At 41.9% G+C, this 21,905-nt stretch overlaps 1 protein-coding gene across 1 annotated transcript; it reads left to right on the forward strand.

The window, feature by feature from the left end:
- Positions 1–562: 562 nt before the first annotated feature.
- maml1 (mastermind-like transcriptional coactivator 1) lies at positions 563–21,861 on the forward strand. The gene is given in 7 exon segments (XM_026343202.1): positions 563–921; positions 1,824–1,981; positions 1,984–2,126; positions 11,550–12,917; positions 14,919–15,170; positions 16,494–16,626; positions 17,546–21,861. Coding segments are annotated over 6 exon segments (3,087 nt in total). The 5' UTR covers positions 563–921; positions 1,824–1,830; the 3' UTR covers positions 18,586–21,861.
- Positions 21,862–21,905: the final 44 nt, after the last annotated feature.

The raw sequence follows: 21,905 nt of genomic DNA on the forward strand, positions 1-21,905 counted from the left end.
TGTACACAACAGGACTTCAACCCCACGCACGAAGCAGTGTTGATGCTGGTCAGCCCAACAAGAGCTCACCCAAGGCAGGAGCGGCAGCTACATGTCGGGACCACCGCTGCACAAACGAACTGTGTTGGGTCACCCAACTTACAGGGCCTCCTCTAAGTCCACCCTCCAGCGGCAGTGAAGCACAGGCACCATGAAGCATGCTGAACTACAAACAACAAGAATGAAATTCGTGCAGGTTTAGAGAACATGGTAAATAGACTAGAATAAACCTGGAGCAGCATCAACATCAGTAACCTTGTCAAATTGATGCCCAGAGAAAGTTACTACTTGTACTTTTGTATAAGTCGATTTTTGGCCTGAAGGAAAAATAATTTTCAGAAACTTTTACTTAAATTAAAAAAATAAAATTGAGCCACTTTTACTACGTGTGGGCGGGCTCAAGGCTCTGATTGGCCTACATTTCAAATCTGGTAACACGGCAACTGCTCGCTATTGGATCTCTATGCTGTCAATCAATGATGGGGCGGGAGCAGGGACATTCCTGCTTTCGCCGTTGAAAAAAAGAGAAAGTTTCCAAGATGGCGGCGGAGAGCTACCTGTCCGCTGGAAAACAATAGAGGCAGCGCACAGCCACACAGGAGCCTTTTCATTGACGAGTGTTCGCTTTCAAACCGTACACATCCCAGCGTACGCTCGGCCATTGGGGGGCTTATCTACGCCGGTACTTGGGGAGAAGGAAATTTGGAGTATGACGCTTTATTGAAATATTTCAGGCTTAGCTAGCTAGCTAGCCAGCTAGCTATTGGTAACGCTACCCAAAACAGTGCGCTAGCAGCTAGCGGCTAACGGCTAGAAGGAGGCGGAGGATCAGCTGTTTGCCAGACAGATGCTGTAGGAAGAGCGGACAGCTACACTATCACAGTAAGTGAATTTAAACCTTAACAGAAGCTTTAATTGTCGGGAGAAGGATGTTGTTTTATTTCTTGTGTATGAAACAGCTGTGGTATATAAAACTGTGAGTTATTTTAGCTGCCAAGTTTGGACAATCCGAGCGCTAGCCAGCTAGCTCCTACTTGCTAACTAAGCTAACTCTATAATACTTAAGCAAAATAAAGTTTCAGACAAGTTGCAGCCCCGTTGTTTTCAGGGAGTGTAACGTTATTATTGTCAAACAGATAGCAGTGAAGCTTAAGCCAGTTAGCTCTGAAACTGTGATTTTAGCGACACCTTAAATGGTTTTGAAGGAATATTCGACGCACCAACTTTGATTTTGAGTGGAGGAATGTGCTAACTTAACTTAGCCCTGCGGGACTTGGACAGCGCTCGGTCTCATTGATTGAAATAGAAATGTAGTGTAAATGGTTCAAAGTGGGTTTGTACAAGAAGTAACAGGATTGGAATTGGAATCAATCAGAACCTTGTGTTTTCAATTTGGGGGAAAAGTCGTGCGGATTGTGGCTCTAGCAGGACTCCGGTAGCTTTGTTTTACACAGCAAGTTAAATCAGCTGTTGTATAAATCGAGGTTTTAAGTGCACATCTAGGTTAAAGTGAGTAAATTTCAGGAGGCTGAATGGTTTTGCACCCAAAAACCTTAATTTTCCTCTCCGGCAGTGAGTGCCGCTGTGACTGAAGGCCATTAGCAAGACAAAGGTCGCCTCCATGGAGCCAGCACAGGAGTCTTTGTAAAGGGTGAGGGGGGGGTGTATAGACGCCCAGAGTGAAAAAGAGCCAATTCAGCATTTTATGGACGAAACCTGAGCCGGGAGGGAGTTTACAACAAGTCTTTATTGATGATGGCGGATTTTGTTACACCGCGACACAGCGCGGTGATGGAGAGGCTCCGCCGGAGGATCGAGCTCTTCCGGCAGCATCACAACAGCTGTGAGAGCCGCTACGAGAACGCGACGCTGGAGCGACTGGAGCTGGAGAGGCAGCAGACCTTCGCTCTGCACCAGCGGTGCCTGCAGGCCAAAGCCAAGCGGTCAACAAGCACCGGCAACCCCAGCCCAGCAGCGACCAGGCCGGCCAGAGAGCGCCGGGCGGCGGCGCCGGCGGCGGCAGCGGGGAGCTCGGGGAGAGTGGAGGGACGGCGGCGGAGCAGAGCCGGAACAGCACCCTGATAGCGGTGAGTGAACACGGGCAGCACAAACGGGCTGAGGCGTAGAATATGAACGGAAAAGGAGGCAGATGAGTCTGCTAAGACTCCACTACATTTACAGGTCTATCTATAAACCTCCATGAGTGACAGCTGTAGGTGCTTGCAGTCTCCATCAGATGTTGGTTGTGTTGACATCAGGCTGCTTTAATAAGTTTTGTACTAATGAAATCAAGACATTAGTGGTGGGTAATGTGGAGCAAATAGTGAAGTTCATGGCTAGGGTTAACATTAAAATCCTAGTTTTAGTATCATCTGAGTTTATACAGTTTTAATAGTTTTTTAGCACAAACAGCTAAAATGTTAACGTTTTTAATTACAAATATAATCTCAGGTTTACTGGAAAGTAAAGATTGCATAGCTGTTTCTATTGTAAACCAGTCTGATCTAACATTGCCAATTATTTTGTAACTTTACGTTTTAATAGTGTTTAACTGTGTTGGAAACAGTAAGGTCACCATTGAAAAAGAGGTTGTTAACCTCTAAAAGCACAAATGTTTTCAAGCTAATACACATGAAGAAATGTTAGCTGAGATTTCAAAACACATTGTGAAAACATACAAAGTTGACAGAGCTTATTAATAAATTATTGAAGACCCACTTTTTACAGTTTGGTATAAATAAAGCTATTACACAGGACAGGTGTGGATAACTAAAATATTATTTTACTACTCATGTTAGAAGTAAAAACCTTTCAGACAGCTCAGCTCTATCTGAATGATCAAATATGACCTGTCCACCTGTGGTTAGTCAGCTCTAAACATCAATTTTCTGACAGAGGTCAGGTTAATAATGCCTTTAGACAGTGAGAAAACAGCAAGTTTAATACATGTAACAATGTGGGAGCTGGGTCTAGTAAATCCTGGTTTATGCGATGAATCAACACTGTGGTGTAAATAGAAAGAATATGTGAGAGCAGTGTTATTATGTTTTGAAAATGCAGCTCTGCAGGTTTCACTCAAGCCTCTACCTTTCACATCCATGATTATGGTTTCTTTCCTTAAACTTTATTGATATATGACATGTAAAATATGTTGGGCAAGCCAGTGAAAGTGTTGATTGTGGTAGCAGCAGTCACACTGTGTGGATTTCACCCTTTGTTTCTGTCTTTGCTCAACACAGCTCCAGTCGGCCGTCTCTGGGGCCACTGTTTTGGACTGGCAACCACTTATCACTTACCAAGTAGCTAAATTACAGTAGCCCCGATTTCCACTAGAGGAACCTGTTACCTAGAGTTTCAAATAATGATAATCCTGATTATGGTTCTGCTTTGCTTATCCACTGTGTTTTACAAACAAGCTTTGGGGGTCTGTCTGACATTAAGCTATGTTTTATCAGACACGTGCCGTTAAAATAACGAGTCTGTAGCTTTGTTTTTCCTCCCTCCTTATCTTAGTGTTTCACTCTCCCTCCCTCTAATTACACATTTTAGGTAACCGATTACATGCATTCACTATATTTACATTCTCAAGCAGAGTTCAATTTGAGAATTACCATCCCATACACAGTGAAGTTACTGCTGTGAATTTGTGTTTGCAGTACCAAAATGTAGCTCCCAGAACTCCATAAGAGGGAAGGACAGTGGAAACAAAAACTGATCCTAGGACAACAGGTTGACTTATGGGTCCGTAAGTTCTTGTAGTGGAAAAGGTCCAAGTGCAAACAAACTTGAAGTTGTAGCCTGAATCTCTGCTGATCAGATGTCTTATTGAACCAGTTGGTTTGTTAATCAAAGCTTATCACATTGTTTTAATTTGCTGATCAGTGAAGTCCTGCAGACTGTTTAGTCTAAATGACACAGGTGAAACCACTGCTCTGTGTTTGTGTGCGTCCTCAGTGATTGGCAGAGGAAGTGTTGTTTTGTGGTTTTTCTGTCTGCTCACGTGATGTCCGTGTTTCCCATCAGGGTGCGTCTGTGTGGCTGCATGCGGTTGCTTGAACAGACACAAACTGCCTCAGTTCAACCTCTTCAAAAGTTCCTGAGTAAGACACCAAATTCCAACCAGCTCTAGACACCTGCAAATCCACGTTATTATAGTTTTATAGGGTTATGGTGAAGTACGTAAGTAGGAACAGGGAGACATAAGATGAAAAATAAAATAACCTTATTTTTATGGTTTACCTGAAATTTGATTGTTGACACTAAAAACAATCTTACTGCACGCAGCTCTAAAATGAAATTTAATTTGACCCATTTTTATTAATAATAATAATAATAATAATAAAAAAAAGAACCAGAATGTGGTCATCGGTATTGATAAGGTGGCAGCCCTGTAAGTTTTTTTCTCCACCGTATAACGGTATATGAAAATCTTCTATAACGACAGGTGTGTTACTTTTTTTACTTCAGCTGCTAGAAAACTGAAGGAGTGCACTGTTAAAGAGTCCAAAGTCCATCTGATAACCGAGTCTCCCAGCAGGTGAGACTGTCTGTGGGATTCGTCCTGTTTTTAAACTGCAAACCGGGGCATCAGACAGTCCGCAGGTGTGCATCAAAACTGTCCCCACCTGTTAGAAAAGGTTCAGCTCTGATTGTCTTTGCAAATGTGTTCAGACACCAACACAGACCCGTCCTGAAGGAGGTTGTGTGGTGTTCTTTACGGTGTTCAGAGGTGACTGACATACTTACTGGGTATCATTCTTATGTCTTAGTGTCCATGGAAGAGTCTTTAGTTGCCTCAAGTCAGTTGAATGATCACTCAAAAGTTTTCAAGTTCTTTTAGTACAGTATTTTGATTGCCACAGAGGTTCTAAAAGTCCTTCAGTTTCTGTTGTGTGTGAGAGGGATTTGTGGTCTTTTAAGAGAATCCAGTGGTCACTTGGGAGTTTGTGGGGTCATATAGAAGGTCCATATGGTCACTAGTCACAATATGTTTAAAATGATTCGGGGGGTGCTGGGATATCCTTTCTTTAACAACAGCAGTTTTGCTGTGTCTGTTACTATGATTTAAGACTGAGAGAAATTTATAATCCCCGAAGGGGAAAGTGCATTGTTACAGCTGAATTTTTGATCTTAAGACACATTTTTTGTATGAGAAATCCAATGTTAGCTAAACTGCAGCTTCCTTCATTGTGTCCTGCCATAGACAGTAAGTAAGACTGAGGACAGGCTGAGACTTCTTGTCGCATCTCGTCAGAATGATGTACAGTGGCATAGAAAAGGATGTGAACATTTTGGAATTTCATGGTTTTCTGCAATAACTGATAATAATGTAATCTGATGTGATCTGATCTTAATCTAAGTCTTTTTATATCATTCATTGAATCAATAACTCTTTGGACGTCTTGCTTGGGACTCTCTTCAAGTCGTTCCATAGCATCTCTTTTGAGTTGAGATCTGTGCTCTGACTTGGCCACTCCCAAAGGCGCATTTTGTTTTTCTGAAGTCATTCTGTTATGCAGCAAAGCAGGTCCAAATCATGATGTTTCCTCCACTATACTTTACAGTTGAGATGATGTTTTCATGATGATATACAGTAACATTTTTACACCAGATGTAGTGCTGTGTGTTCTTTCCAAATAGTTCAATATAGTTTTATCAGTCCACAAAACATTTTGTCAGTACTGCTGTGGAGTGTCAATGTGCTCTTTGGCAAACTTCAGGTGTGCAGCAATGTTCTTTTTAGTGAGCAGCAGCTTCCTTCATTGTGTCCTGCCATAGACACCCTGCTAGTTCAATGTTTACATGCTGTAGACTCATGAACACATATATTAGCCAGTTCCAATGATGCCTTCAAATCTGTCTGTCTCTCTTAGCAGTATAGGGAAGTACAGCTTGATTTATCCAATAAATTGACAGCAGAGTTTGTGTATGTTTTTTTCCATTCTTGGTCCTGTTTGAGTTTATTTTCTTTTTTACTTTTCAAGTTCATTCAAAAACGACAAAGAGAGGGTTTGGTTCTTCTTGATAGAGGTTTGATGTGGAACATAGCTCTGAATATACTGTGTACAGGTGTGCTGCATTCCTTCCATACATCCACCTTTTGCAGTTCAGACTTCAGGGCAGTTTATTTCTCAGTGTAAATCTGTTCTTAGCAGGGACACACTGGCAAACACTGACTGGAGTCTTGAGAGGTGACTCAGTGTGAACTGAAACCCCCCACCGCCCCCTCACAGCTGACTCATCACTCAGTTGGTCCTGAACACTGTCAGGAAACGCCTCGCTCTCACTCCGCTCGACATCAGCAGCACCCACCGTGTCGCTGCTGGGAGTGGCGAGTGGAGTCGTGTCAGCTAAAAAACGTGGACCACAGATGAAGGGAGCCCAGTTGACACGAGTGAACTGATGTCAGTATGTAGATAAAAGGAAATGTAATATTTATTTATAATATTTTTAAGTGCTGTGATCTACATACAGTGTGGTAGCACATCTTCTGTGAGAGACAATTAGTCTTAATACTTAGTGTACTTGTTGCTAAAAGGAGGAATCATGTATAACTATTTAATAAATACTATTATATATACTATTTAATTTAATATTAAAATAATAACTTAAGTATTAATCTAAACATTAGCTGGTTCCAACTGGGAGTAAATTTAAAATTTTCATTATTGTCTGACAAAATGATAAATTTAATTCAGTCAACTTAACAGAAAATATTTAGATTTATGTACAACTTAACCTTTGATTTATCAGGTTTTAGATTTGATGGGTGAGCTAAAATGTATATTCCTGTTTGGTTGTGCATACTTGATTAACCACAATACTAATGACAAGTCATCCATCCTTTATCTGTGCCACTTAGGGCTGAGTGGTATAAATGATAATTAAGAAACTTACTGCAACATGAAATATAAATTCAAAAAAACAAAAAAATAAAAAACAGTAAGAAAATTAGGTGTAAGGCGTGTAAACCGTGCAGCGGTTTCTAAAACATGAGAAACCTACCTCCCACACGAGGAGGATGGTTGCAGATGCACCACATAGTGTTTTGGTATAATTAGTGACAGAGATGTATCCTCAGGGGAAACCTTGTTCTTCCTTCTTTAATGAAGGTAGTTACTTGGCTTTATAAAGTCTGACGCGGGATTCGTGCTGTGCATCATCTCCTTTGTTTTATAATAAAAGTCAGGATAAAACTGAAACTAAATAATACAAAGTGTCCAGGAAAAGTTTAAATAAGTAATTTTCCACTGCATAATAGTTAAGTTCATGTTTTAAATGGGAGCTCAGATTCACCCTTTTCTCACTGTCCTGTCTGCTCCAGTCTGCTCCTACATAGACACCCAGTAAAACCAGAGAACCATCAGGAAGCAGCTTCTTCTGTCACTGTACAGGTAAAATCCCTGTCATGCTCCTGATCAGGTGCGTTTCCTGTGTACTTAGGTTGATAGTAGTGCATGTCGACACGCTGACTACGAAAGCTGTCCACTGGAACCAGTTGGTAAGAGAGAAAGACCAAAAAAATCAGTAACTCTGATGACAAAAATATTTACACTACTTTTAAGATTTATGCATTAAAGTTAGATTTCAACCAATATTTGTGGGAATCCTAAGAGAAAAACAAAAAGTGAGCTTTTAATTTAAGAAATAATCATTTAAATCACTGTCATCATTGTGACAATTGAATTGAATTGAAGTGACTGATAGATAAAGCTAAAGACGAGATTTGAATTGACATGTGCGTATATATTAAAGTTTAACATTAATTAGGTTCAATTAAAAGAAAAAGCAGTTTAAAAACATGTAGTGCTGCCTCTCCTTATATATCCACTAACATGTACACAGATGTGTGGTCAGTAATAAGACAGTTGTTATAAAATGTTTAAAAACAGCAAAGTAAGAATTTCAGTGCAAATAAGACACCATGCACAAAGCATGTAATCAGACTGTGATAGGTTGCCATAAACACACGGGATATTTTGCATTTTTGTGGCACAGCAAAAGCCAAGAATTCCTGGATGAGTCAGTCTGAAGATATTCAGAAGCCTTTATTTATTTCACTGTTCAACTGAAATGTTAAATATGCAGACTGAGTTGTTTTAGCCAAAACAAAGGCTTAAATTATCTTCTAGCTACACTCACCTTGGATTTGCTTTAGTGTAATTCTGCCAGAAAGGTTCTTTCTGCGGCACTGAAACAATTAAGACACTAACGTTGTCTGTTATTCACGCTGCTGAGGTCAGAGGTCACGAAGGCTATAGGTGTGTTTCTTTTGTAAAGTTCCTGATGCTTTTCTTTCTCGGGAGCTAAAGTCCAAAACCCTCTATGAGGCAAAAGTTCTTGAATGAACTGAGCTTTGCATTTCCACAGCAGTGCCAAAGCCCCAGGAAGATGAAACAAATGTCCTATCTGTGTATCCAAAGCAAGACAGACAGGTGCTTTTTACCTCATTATACGCAAAACACGCTAAACACAGTACCGAACAAGACTGTAAACATCCAGCTGCTGTTGACATGTGAAGGCAGCCTCTGGATTTTAGGACTGAGTGAAATGTCCTCTGTCGTAGTAGGTAGGTAGTAGTCTGCCCTCCATCCATCAGCTGTATTGCTTTTCCTGTAGGGGGCAGCAGGGCTGTGGGACTACTGCTAATACTTCTGTTAATGATACACCTGACAGATACTCAGAAGTAACAGTACATGTAGAAACAGCAGCATTAGTTGTGGTAAGTTGTAGGGTACTACTACTACTACTACTACTACTACTACTACTACTACTACTACTACTACTACTACTAGTAGTAGTAGTAGTAGTAGAAGAAGTAGTAGTTGTCTGACAAATAACTAAATGTAGTAGCAGTTGGTAACAGTAGTAGAGTAAGTTATATATATATATATATATATATATATATATATATATATATATATATATATATATATATATATATATATATGTAGTAGCAGTATAAGGTGAGTACAGCCTAGTTTTACCTGTCAGGTGAAGGGATTCAAATACCCAGAATACCACCTCCCATAGCAGATAGCAGTATATCTTCTGTGGCCACCACTTCCCTCCATCAGGACGGTAACCATGGTAACCTGTGGGTAGGGTCTGACCAGTATTTCAGGTTTAAGGTGAAGGTGAGTCATCAGTTTCTTTTTCCTTGGGGCAAAGACATTTCTGAGTCTGTCCATCAGTGACTCCCACCCACACCCGTTCTTTTCCCCACTAGTTGTTATACGTTATACAGTTTACCATTTGCTTATTATCTGTATAATACATACATTTCACCAACAACCCCCCCAACAAAGGTGAACTTTTTATAATTATTATTATTGGATGTATTGTTTCTTGTCTTTAATATGAAGACAAGGAGAAATAGACATTTCAATATTATAATTATATTTAAATATTTTTTGCTTTGAACTTCTCCTCGGATAAAACTTGCATTGTACATGAATTTTGATGATACCAATTTAAGAACCTGGATCCATCAAATTATTTGCAAGCATTTGCTTTTTGTTTAAATCCCATTCTACTGTTGTGAAAGATTCTGTTGAAGTCTCAGTTGTGCATGAGCAGGTTATTTCCCTTAACATTTATGATAAAATCCAGTTTATACATCACTTCACAACCATTCTATTACTATACTATACTATTCCATTCACTCCATAAGAGAATATGCTTTATTGGTTAGGTCGTGATCCCATTGGTGATAAACGAGTCCACACCGCAGATAATTGGGGTATGGGCTGATGAATAATTCCAAATGTATGTTAATAGCTTCTGAAAAGAGAGAAACAGTGATCTGGTCTGTTCTCAGAGATGGACTTATACTGTAGACAACTTTGCATGAAAGAAATTTCACGCATGTCAGAGTAGAATAAGAAAAATAAAAGAATAAAGTAGCCTAAAATGGAAAAACTGGTGTTAAATACAAGTCTCTTGTTCTTAAATATAGTATTTGAATATGTACTGTTACTTTTTCTAGTTTCTGTTTTCTGTATACGTAGAACTGACAGTTTCTGTGTAGTTAGAAAGCAGAAACAGAAATGTGACGAGAGGAGACTGAAGTTGACTAATTTTAATCACAGTTTTCTCTGATATGATTTTTTTCCCCTGCTTTTGAAACATGAGGCTGATCTTTCAGTTTTAGTCATTTCTCAAAAACCACTGCTATGACACTGGTGCATCTTCCTCTGAAAGCGTCTACACACCCACACACCTGTTTTTATCTACTCAACTACAGTTCTGCTCTAATCACAGGAGGGGTGAGGGTGAAACAAGGTCTCTACAGTTTACTAAAGCTCAGACTGGGTTTATTTGGTCATGAGGTGATGATAAATAAGGAATTATTGTTATCTTAGGCCTCAGTGGGTCTAATTTGACTGTTTATTGCTGCTAATTTCAGATCTACTGGTCTAACACACAATTGGACTAATAAGAAAACAGACAACCTCTGTTGTCCTACATTGACTGAATGGACTTTACGTGAAGCTTTACTGATTTACCTTTAGTTAAGTTTTAGACCAGTTGTGATTTTTCTCAAGAGACATTTAATTTAAGTAGATGTATAAAATATAAATATTTGAATGAATAAAATATGAAAAGGGCATGTTCCTGCTGTTGGTTGTTTGGTTCATGACCCTAGTTTTAAACTCGTGGCTACAGCCCTGCCTATATTTACCTGCTCGGTCTTCTGCAGCTGTTGGGGATATTCGAAAACCTCCCTGTGAAGCCGTGTGAGGATCAGCTGATGTGGTTTGAGATCCGGTGGGCCGTGCTGCCTGCAGAGTGGACAGATATGATCTGCTGACTGCTCTGAGGAAGCTCTTTGTTGTTGTGTTATGTAAGCCTGCCTGCAGCTGATTGTATTAACGCTGAGCAGCTTTTTACAGAAAACCACAGCTGGCTTCAACTCCCAGAACTGCGTACACTTAGCTGCAGCGCCTCCTGCAGCTTACAAACGACCTCATCAGATACTGAAATAGAAATTCTGTCATAATTCAATTGTTAATCAGCTCCTGCACAAAATCTTATTCATGATGTGAATATTCAAATGAAGACCTTGGTTTGAGTAGAATTCATTTCAAATGATCGTTTGAGCAGAAAATTAATCAGTTTTAATAATTGTTTTGTTGTTTTGCAGCCAAAGTCCCAAACAACCACTGGTTTGAGTTTTTCAAACATGATCATTTACTTTTTTGTGTCACAGTAAACTCAGAATTTTAGGTCTGTTGACTAAACAAAAGATCCAAAGATCACACTTTGGGCTCTGATGGTTTTTTATGTGCATAGACTAAACAATGAATCAAAATATAATCCACTACACTGAGTGACTCTCCTTTAAACAGCATCATTTTGTACTTGGTGTATTTTTCTTGGCTCTTATTTGGAGTCTGTTCTCCAAGCAAACCTCATTACAGCCAGTCCCAGACTATGGTGAGTTAATACTGTGTATGTCAGAATATTGATTGGTTTAAATTTTAAAATGGTTTTGTTTATTCTTCCAGTTGCAGGAGACGGTGAAGAGGAAGTTGGAGAGCGCTGGTTCTCCACTGAGCAGAGATCAGGTTAATGGTTTCAGTGACGGATTCCCTCCCAACAAGAAGGCTTGCCTAGACAATGGCACTGCCAACGGCTCTCCTCTGGACTCTAAGCTGGGACTCAGCGATTTACTCAACTCTAATGGGACCCACGGGCCACCTGGGGAGGCATCGGATGTAGGAGGGGAGCAGTGCTCAGATTTCCACCGGAAGGAAATGAAGCAGGAGCCCGATGACATCTTGCCCATCATGCCACCATCGGGAGGGGGCAACAACAGCCTGTTCCCCGACCTCAACCTGAACGAGCAGGAGTGGACGGAGCTAATGGAGGAGCTGAACTGTTCTGTGGCCTACGAGGACATTCAGGACATTCTCAATGATGGTTTTGAGGACCGCAAAGACCCTCTGGAGCTGGCACCGACTCCAGGAGGTGGGGGGGCAGTGGGCGGTGGAGCATCAGGTGGTGGGGGGGCACAGTCGTCACAGGGTCTGCTTCCTCCAGATCTGGCCAGCGTTAAGGCAGAGTTCTCCCCAGCCTCTGCAGCCTTTGAGCAGGACACTTGCACTGGCTCGCCCCACATGAGGTCTACGTCCTCCGGGCCTCCTCCTCACCCCACCAGCTCTCCCGTAACCTCCTCCTCTGCCTCTTCCCCAGCTCTGCCCCCATCCCAGCCAGCTCCTCAGCCCCGGCAGCTTCAACCTCCCCCTAACCACATCCTCCCTCCGGGCCCCCAGGTACCCAAAGACCTGTCCCCTGCCCAGCAGCTTCAGCAGCTCGCTGCCCAGCAGCAGAGAGCCCAGCACCTCCATGGACAGATGCAGCACAAGCAACCACAGCCAGGGGCCAAGTTCCACAACCAAGGACCCCATGCTCACCCCCCACCCTGGCCCCAGATGGCCAACACTTCTCAGAGCCCACTAGGGGGTGCATTTGGCTTGGACAAGTCCACAAGCCCCTCTCTGTACACACAGGACTTCAACCCCAACGCCCAGAAGCAGCTGTTGATGCCTGGTCAGCCCAACAAGAGCTCACCCAAGGCAGGAGCCGGCAGCTACATGTCGGGACCCAGCGGGCACACGAACGTGTTGGGTCACCCAACTTCAGGGCCTCCTCTAAGTCACCCTCCAGCGGCAGGAGCACAGGCCCCAGGAAGCATGCTGAACTACAACAACACCAAACCTCTGTCGCACTTTGAGGCGGGGCCCGGGCCGCCACGGGCCCCCAACACTCAGAGCCAGAACAAAGCGGCTCTGCTGACGCTGCTAAGACAGCAGCAACAGCAGCTCAAACAGAAGAACAGCATGAATTTCCGTCAGCACATACCACACGCACAGGTAAGAAGCACACCCAAGATCTTTTAGTACTCCTCAGTTAATAACATTGATGATTTTGGTAGTTGGGATGTTGTATCTGCAGTTTATGTAGTTATTGAATTTGTACTGTAGTTTTATTATACTAGAGTAACATTGGGACAAATTATTTTTATTTCAAGCAAAAAGATTAATTAATTACTTACATGAATCAATTTTTAAACAAACTAATGTGAATCATTTATAGTTAAAGTAATTTTAATTAATTTCAGCCTTTTATTGTGTGAAAAAGAAAAAGATTTTTGTTAGCTTTTAAGGGGACAGTGTTGTGCTGAAGATGGTTTAAACTTTAGCGTTTGGGCGAACATCACAATGACACAACAAAAATGAGACTGATTAGAGCATTCATGCTCTGCTTTCATGACGAGGCCAGCTGCACATTCCTGCTCTGTAACACACACTTACTTACTTACTTTAATACTGCTTCATTCCTCGGATCTGAGTCAGCGAGATTAGGTCTGGAGACATTAAAACAGAATGTAAACCATACAGCTCCTGTATGAGAAGATAAATTCAATATTCTTATACATTGTATAATGATCTGTAATTATAATAATCTGTAATCGCTGCATTCTGCCCATTGACAGATATCTTTCTAAAGTGATGGACAAAATCCACAGTGCCTATTTTCTGCTGTTTGGTTTAGATCAGTCAGTCGCTGGAAGAAACAGTTTTATCCCTATAACAACACTGTTTTCCTGCTGAAATACAGAGTGATTCCTATTGAAAAGACTGGAACTGTTATCAGTATCTGCTCTATTGTTTAGGTTAGATTAAGTTGGGACCAACAATCACTTTGAAGTAGATTGGAAGGTAGTACTGTAAGTTGTGTTTCAAATTATAGGTTGTGAATCTGTCCTTTAAAATAGAAACAGATGAAATGAAGATCTTGAAGCTGAGGGAATATTGTAATGAACTGATAAAATGCCAACACTAAAATAGTTAAAGTACAGTCTCTTGAAGCAGTTTAAGAATTAAGAATTATTGAGAATTCAAGCAAATGACCTATTCTGGAGTTACAAATGTAAAAGAGGTCATTAAAACATAAAGAAAGTAAAGTCTACTGGTTTTAGTCCAGCAGGTGTAGATGAAGACCAGTACATATCAGTGAGTGTCTGTGGTGTTGAATGGAGGTGACGTCGGGCTGCAGCAGGAAGGCCTTTTGTTCGACTGCTCCACTAGCCTGGGCCCCACGCTTTAACATGCACCAACTGTGTATGTGTGTCTGGGTCAAGCAGCTGGTTGCTAAGGCTCACACAGGGGGTGAAGGGAGGCGATGACAAAGCAGCCTTTCATATTCTCTCACTCTCACTCACTCTCTCTCTGTATTTAAATATAGCAGTTCCTGCTTGTGTTTTTTCTCTGAGCAGACGCAGCTCTCTGTTCTGCTCCTGCTGCACTTTGTTAACTGGTAAAATCCCAACTGTTGGTCACTGACACTTAAACTGAAACTTCTACAAAAGACTGTCTGTCTTTTAGCCCATCTCTCTGTCAGAATACATCTCATAACATTTTGCATAACCTGCCTTCATATTTACAACTCAAACTTTCCTGAGTACGACTCCCAGTATTTTTCCAGGATCCCACAGTTTTTTCCACTAATGTTAACCATTACAACTAGATGCTTAACCAAAACCCTTACCTCTCACCTAATCCTACTCTAAATCTCAAACTAAACCCTCACTTTGTGTCCGAAGATTCAAAAATATTCAAACTTTTATTAAAAAAAAACTACTGCAATCGAACAGTGATCTAAAGCTCAAAATTCACCATGAGCTTCTAAGGAACTCAAGCTGAAGCTTGTGGGTTCATCTTAAACACGAGTTTGCAAGACAGAATAAAATATCTCAGAACTTGGAGATTAGTCAGAAAACAAATTTATGATAGATATTATTTACCAGAATAATTTCAATAATACCCTCCTTAGTCTGCCCCTGCTGGAATTTATGTTTCTATCTCTAACAGGACCAGAACACATACCCAGCTCCTCCACATGGCCCAGGCCCTACCAACCCCATGGCATCTGCTCCTGGAAACAACGGCATGACCACCCAGCCAGGGGCCAACCCCATGGCAGGTAACGCGGCATACCTGGGCAGCCAGGCAGCGGTGGCAGCAGCACTAAAACAGCAGCAACAGCAACAGCATCAGCAACAGATTCTGGAGCAGCAGAAGCAACAGCAGCAGTATATGCAGAGGCAGCTCATTGTCGAACAGGTAACTCCTGTCACCATAACTGGCTTTCATATCAGCCAGTTTGTTTTGTTGTAAAGTTAATGGTTGAAAATCAATGATGTGCAGCAGATTCTGCTTTTTTTTAACTCAGAAAACAATACAGTGATAGATTTTGTTAACTAAATAAATCTGTAATTCTGCAACTGCTTTAACTTTAAATTGTCAGCACTCACTGGTTTCGCTGTAAAGTTACAGTACACAGAAAATTTGTGAGCAGCTGGATGGTGTAGTGGTAAGATCGCTGCCCTCCATGCAGGGTTCGAATCCTAGCTGTGGCCTACCTCCAGTTGAGGTCCTTAGGCAAAACCAACACTTTGCCTAGACCTTGTTCCTCACTTGTAAGTTGCTTTGGATGAAAGCGCCTGCCATATTAGTAAATGTAATGTAAAATGTATATTTTAATTTGATGGAAGTAGAAAAAACACTGGACGGGTTGGTAGGACCAGTAACTGGACTCTGGAGATATACAGCTCCAAGGAGGAGGATACCTGCAGAGGAGAACAGAGAGAGGGAGACAGAGATGAGGAAACACAACTACAGGAGAGAGAAGACACAAAGTTAATGACATGAAATGGTAGAATTTAAATGGATAGAGGAGAAAGGAGAGAGGAGAGGAGCTCAGTGTATCAGTAGAGGTCCCCCAGCAGACTAAGCTATAGCAGCAGAACTAAGAGATGGTTCAGAGTCACCTGATCCATCTCTAACTATAAGCTTCTTCAAATGTAGACAGGGTGTCTGCTTCCAGATTTGACAGATTACGTCTGGGGGAAAAAACATCCCAGGCTCCATGTGGTCAGGAATAAAGATTGTAGAAAAATAGCATGGATAGTCAGTAAAACTCTTCTCCTCTCAGACACTAGAGGGAACTGTGCTTGCAGAGGTGATCTCACAGCTACTTATTCTATGTTGATGCAGCTGTAGTTGATCTGCAGAAGCCACAGTGTTAAACTGCTGCAGGTTTTTATTATGATCCTGAAGAGCTGACAGTCCATGTGTTTTCCCATGCATCACTGTGAGCTGTTTGCTCACAAAATGATTAGATGAAATGTTAATGGCATCATCTTTACAGGATTGCTACGATAATGGTAAGTCAGATCAAGTCAGTCCAACTCAACAGCAACCTCTAAGGAACAAGAGAACAATGGCAACTCCTACATTGAAGATAGAAGAATGCATGTGTGAAAGATCCACTCTGTACTACCTAAATCTGGACCTGATAGTCCAGATGTTGCTCGAACTTCATATGTGAAAATGCCAAACAATGCTGCAAACTTTTAAAAAGTGATGAGTCATGTGTCTGTCCAGGAGAAGCAGCGACAGCAGCAGGACCAGCAGCTTCAGAGACACCTGACCCGACCTCCCCCACAGTACCAGGACCAGCCGGGGCAACCTGCCAATCAGAACCCTTTCCCACAGCAGCAAGTCAACCAGTTTACAGGTGTGACTTAACACCTAATAAACCATATACCAGGAGTAACGATGTCTAACACTAGATTTACACATCAACTGTTACTAATATATATAAACAGAAATGTGCATTTTTTAAAAATTTTGAATCTGTTTACAAATCTAATTCAGATCTGATAGGTCAGTTCTGCTCTGCGCATATGAAAGGATCGATAGCTCAGTGTATATAATAATATATTTGATAACAGATAAATATAAAAACCATCAGTCCATGAGTCCAATCACACTAATCTCAGCGTCTTTCCAGGTTTGTTTTAAAATTCATCAAATACATTCACGTGACAGCAGAACGTGTTGAACTTCAGAACAAGCCTCTGCTGTTTGTCAGGACTCTTTTTACCAGATACTTCATTAGCATACTGGTGGACCAAGTTGTTCTGTCACTCAGGGCAAATATTTCCCTGTGTGTCACTGAAAGTGTAAATGAGGCTCACCACTGATTTGAATTGGAAATAACTGGACCTGAAAAATCCTGGAGGAACTGTTCAGTCCAGTTCCTTCACGTGGTCTAATATTACATTTAGGTCATTAATGTGTTCAGTATTGATAGACAGAGGGGTAAAATAATCATTTATAGCTTCAACTACTGGATAAATAATAATGTATCTGGTTCTTGTTTGTAAGCAGCAGGAACTGTTATAGTGTTTAGTTATTTCAGAGTTTTGTGTCATGGACTTTACTGAGCGTAGGTAAAAGACTAAAGTAAACAACCTTCCCAGTCCGACAGGAGTTGTTGTTTTAGTCAGGATGAGGTGAAATAACATACACAATTTTCTCTATAATTAATAACGGTAAGTAATAAAGTGACATTAGTGAGTCAAATAAAAATATAATTAATTATTCTTTGCTGTTTTTATTTGTTAGTCAAATCTGCTCATATTTCTTCACAGCGTCATCACAGCCAATGGGTGGCGTCGGCTCAATGGGAGGCCCTGCTTCTGGAGCCCAGCGCATGTTTCCTCAGAACCAAGGCATGATGGGTATTAATATGGGTCAGGGTGGGGGTCCAGCAGGTGGTGTAGCTCCACCTGCAGCTGTGGGTCAGGCAGATCTCAGTATGCCATCCTGTGGGGGCAGAGGAGGTGGGGCCGGCGTAGATGTCCAGCAGGTCCTCTACAACAACATGAACCTTCACCCCAACCACCAGAACCACCCACCTCAGCAATCCAGCCTCCAACGTCAGCCTCTGGGCCCCATGGGCGCCCCCTACAGGCAGAACCTTCTGGCTCAGCAGCAGCACCTGAAGGCACAGCCCAATGCTGCTATGCTGAAGCAGCAGCAGATGGCTGCTGCCCGCTTGCCCGGCTCCATGCAGAACAGCATGGGCACCAACCTACCCAGCTCGATGCCCAGCAGCATGCAGGGCCCACAGGGCACAGGATGGCAGCAGCAGCTCGCCAACCAGCCTCCCTCTAGTACCACCGGCCTGCCACCCAACGCCTTCAGCAACCCCCCCAACGCCTTCCACATGCAGCAGCAGCAGTCTCGCATTCCAAAAATGCAACCGGGCGCCTCACCCTTTGGTGCAAACCCAGGTGGACGTCCAATAGGACTGAACCCTGGGCAGCAGTTGATGCAGACCAACATGGCTGCCGCTCAGCAGAGGGCACCACCCAACTCTCAAGGCCTAGGACAGCCTATGGCCAATCAGCAGCAGACTCAGCAACAACAGGCCAATCAGAACCAAGCTGTTCTCCCGGACCTCGTGGCGTTTGGACAGCCGCAGGGTAATGGCCGCCAAGGACTGCAGTGTAACCAAGGATACCAGGTGAGCAGGACTGCCAATCAGCAGCAGCAGGTGTCGTTTGGATACAACGTGGCGTCAGGGAGCTTCGCCGAGGAGAGCGATCTGGTGGACTCTCTGTTGAAAGGTCAGAACCCCCAGGAGTGGATGGCCGACCTGGATGAACTGCTCGCAAACCATCATTAGTTGATGCACCTGTCTGCACCTGGACCCTGCTGAGCTGGACGCTGTAATGCTGAAACTGTTGATAACTGTCTGCAGCAGCCATGTTAAAACAATTGATTTCTTTTTTTCAAACCAACAGCAAATGATCTGCCACAGATCCAGACAGGATGTCTGCGTGTTAGCATTAGCCACTCAGCTCATGACAAATGACCACCAGTCAACAGATGGTATATGTCAGTCTACAAGTATCATTTGCTGTCTTTGAGTTCTGGTTGGGTAATGTAGTTTCTTCAGACACTGATCTGTGGATGAGATGTGTCCTTGCCTGAAATGACAACACTAAAACACTACATCTCACACATGTGCAAACCAGCTGTGTAATCCCTTGCATTGTGGTGATGCAGCACAGGGATGTTGGGTTTTCATGCTGGTCACAGATACATGATGCACAAGAGACCAGGTCAGTTCTGCTAGTGTTTGTTACAAAAGAAGACGTGGACGGACGACTCTGAACCGCTCCGTCAGCTGAAGTCTAAAATAAATGAAATCCGTAAGCTCACTCGCTGTTAGGAAATAAGATGTCAGTCACAGACGAGCTGTGCTGTGGTGTGTTTCATCCTCTTATCTGAGTAGAGTGACACCAGCTTCCATTTAGAAACCTGGCAATTAAACAGAGATTTGCTCATTGCAAAACTACACATCTGGTAGAACAGCAGTTAAAGCCTTTTCTAATTTATCACAGGCCACTGGTAAATTCAGAGTATATACACATATATTAGCCTGTGAGTAGTTGTTCTCCTTCAATAACTGTTTTAAATATCTGCCTGTAGAGTTGTAGGTGGGAGGCAATGGCAGCAGAAGTAACAGGTAGGGTTCAGGGTTAGTAACATTGGATTGTGTTTTCTGCATTCACTTAAATTTATGAATGCATGGCGCGTGTGTGTAACACACTTTATTAATGTTGGTGATGCGCTATTTTATAAGAAAGTACATTACATACATTGAATGTTTATCATTGCTAAACCAAAATAATAGTATTCATTGTTTTATAAAGTCTTGCTCACAGTATACAGACCTGTCTATGTCTGGCTGAAGCCTCAGCACATAAAAGAAATGGAGGAGCTTCTCTCATCAGTTAGTTCAGTTATATCATCTAACCTTAACTCTGGGGTCTTTAATGTCATTGACGCCTCTCCCCTGCGTCACACATTAAACCGGTTTCTGTTCTACCTCGTGTGTAGTTTCGTAAACGAGCAACATGTCTGAGTTTGTACAAGCTGGTGGAGATGATTAGCGGTTTATAGAATACTGGAGACTGAATGGAGGAGTCAAACTACTACTGAACCAGTGGTGTAGTGCTAACCCACTGTACCTGCCCCACCCTCTCCACAGCACCACCTAGACACCATCAGCACCACTTTGTCAGTCACAGCATCAGAAACCTTTAAAGGTTGATTCTTTTGCGACGAGAACTTCTCCTGTGTTGACTCAACGTAGATAATCCATCACATCGCGTTTGCATTTAGTTTTGTATTTTACTGTGGTATCGCTTTACCACAAGACAGTGGGACAAACTTAAAAGCGGACATCATGCATAAACAAACACACAAGTTCATTTTCATACTCTAGCAAAATAACAAAGCCAAACATTCAAATGTCTTAAATAACACAGTGTGTTTTGTTTAGGGAAACATTCTGCAGTAATGTTGAGTGACGACAACCAGCAATTTGACACATTGGTACAAAAAGACCATAGATGTTTACACCTGACCCAGTTCTGTCCATTGGTATCAATGCGAAAACCCAGCCGTCTTGTTGAATCAGGGATTCCTCACCTCTTACTGCATGTATGTGGTATGGAGGCAGGTTTATCCACAATTAAAAAATATTATATTATTTTAAAATAAATTATAAAGCTGTTTCCCTTAACCCAGTAATGTTATTTGCTGTCACTTAACTGTTAATTATTTTTATTGTATATTAAATTTAACATGTTGGTAACAGTAAAATATTCTAAAGTTCCCTTTTTAAATAGTCCTTGTTGTTTGGTTTTGTTATCTCTTTCATTAGAGCATCCAAAACCAGCTCCAAAGTCTGTTTATTATAACATCAAGTGGTCAGACCAGGACAGAGTTCTGATCCAATACGGCGGCACGACGGACGCATTTCAGAAGCCCCAATGCAGCACCTGTGTGTATATATCGATGCTAAAAAACATTAATAACTGTCTTGTTGCACAACTATCAGTTCTAGATGGAATTTAAAGCTTCTTGGTTTTTATTTAAACGTTTTGTGGACTGGAAGAACGAGCCACACCTGCTGAAATGTGGCGCTGCTCTTTCACTGTTCAGAAGTCATTGACTTCATTCAAATATGATTTATAGATGTTTCTTAAGTATTAGTCAACAAATAATTTCTTTTGTTACTGCACTGATTCATCTTCATCTAGTTACAGTGAAACGCGTAAACGGCAGAAGGAACGTAGACGCTGCCCAGCAGAGTTACGAGCAGCGCCGTAGATCCACTCTCACACTTCTGTCTGCCTTTTGTTCCAAATGTAAATATTCCAATCGGAGTCGGAGCCTCACTTCCTTGTCCTGCACTGACAAAGACACAAACACTGAGCAGCTGATCGAGTCCTCGGACCAGATTCACGTGTGCACAGGTTGTTTAGAGTCCAGTAAACTATGCTTCAACTCAGTGAACACAAAAACTTGCACCTCAAAGTTTTCACCTGTTAGTTCACTAAGAACAAGTGTTTTTGTTTCTGACTGACGCACACCAACGCCACATTACATGAAGCATTAAAACCCTTGGACCTCTGGTCAGCTGATCGGGACAGGTTTCAGGGTTCAGATCCAGTTCCTCCCTCAATATTTCAAACTTCTTTTATGTGACGGGGAATTTTTATGCCCTGAACTATGTCTCCCAGACTGTTTATCCAATCAGAAGCACACGTCAGGTTTCAGGAGCTACCTATGCTCTGGACATTCTTAGAGATGCACACAACAAATCCATGTCTTTATGTTTGCACTTTGGATGTTTGCATGAGCAGATGCTCAGTTTTATCCAGTCAAAAGTTTTTCCATTTGTTTTACTTATGTTTACGTAAAGAAATGATGAGAAGAAGAATTTTAATTGATTTTGGACAGAACGGTTCATCAGCATCACATCACAGTGACAGGTAACGGTCTGTCTGGAAGCCTGGTGTCGGGGCATAAATGTCACCACACGTCTACAAAAACACCAAGTCGGTGATATTTTGCAGTAAAGTGGCTGTTAAAAAAAAAAAAAAAAGCAGTTCTTAAAATAAATTTCAGTTACACCTTAATATCCAGCTG

The sequence above is a fragment of the Anabas testudineus genome, chromosome 9 (assembly GCF_900324465.2).
Source record: "Anabas testudineus chromosome 9, fAnaTes1.2, whole genome shotgun sequence".
NCBI classification, from domain to species: Eukaryota; Metazoa; Chordata; class Actinopteri; order Anabantiformes; family Anabantidae; genus Anabas; species Anabas testudineus.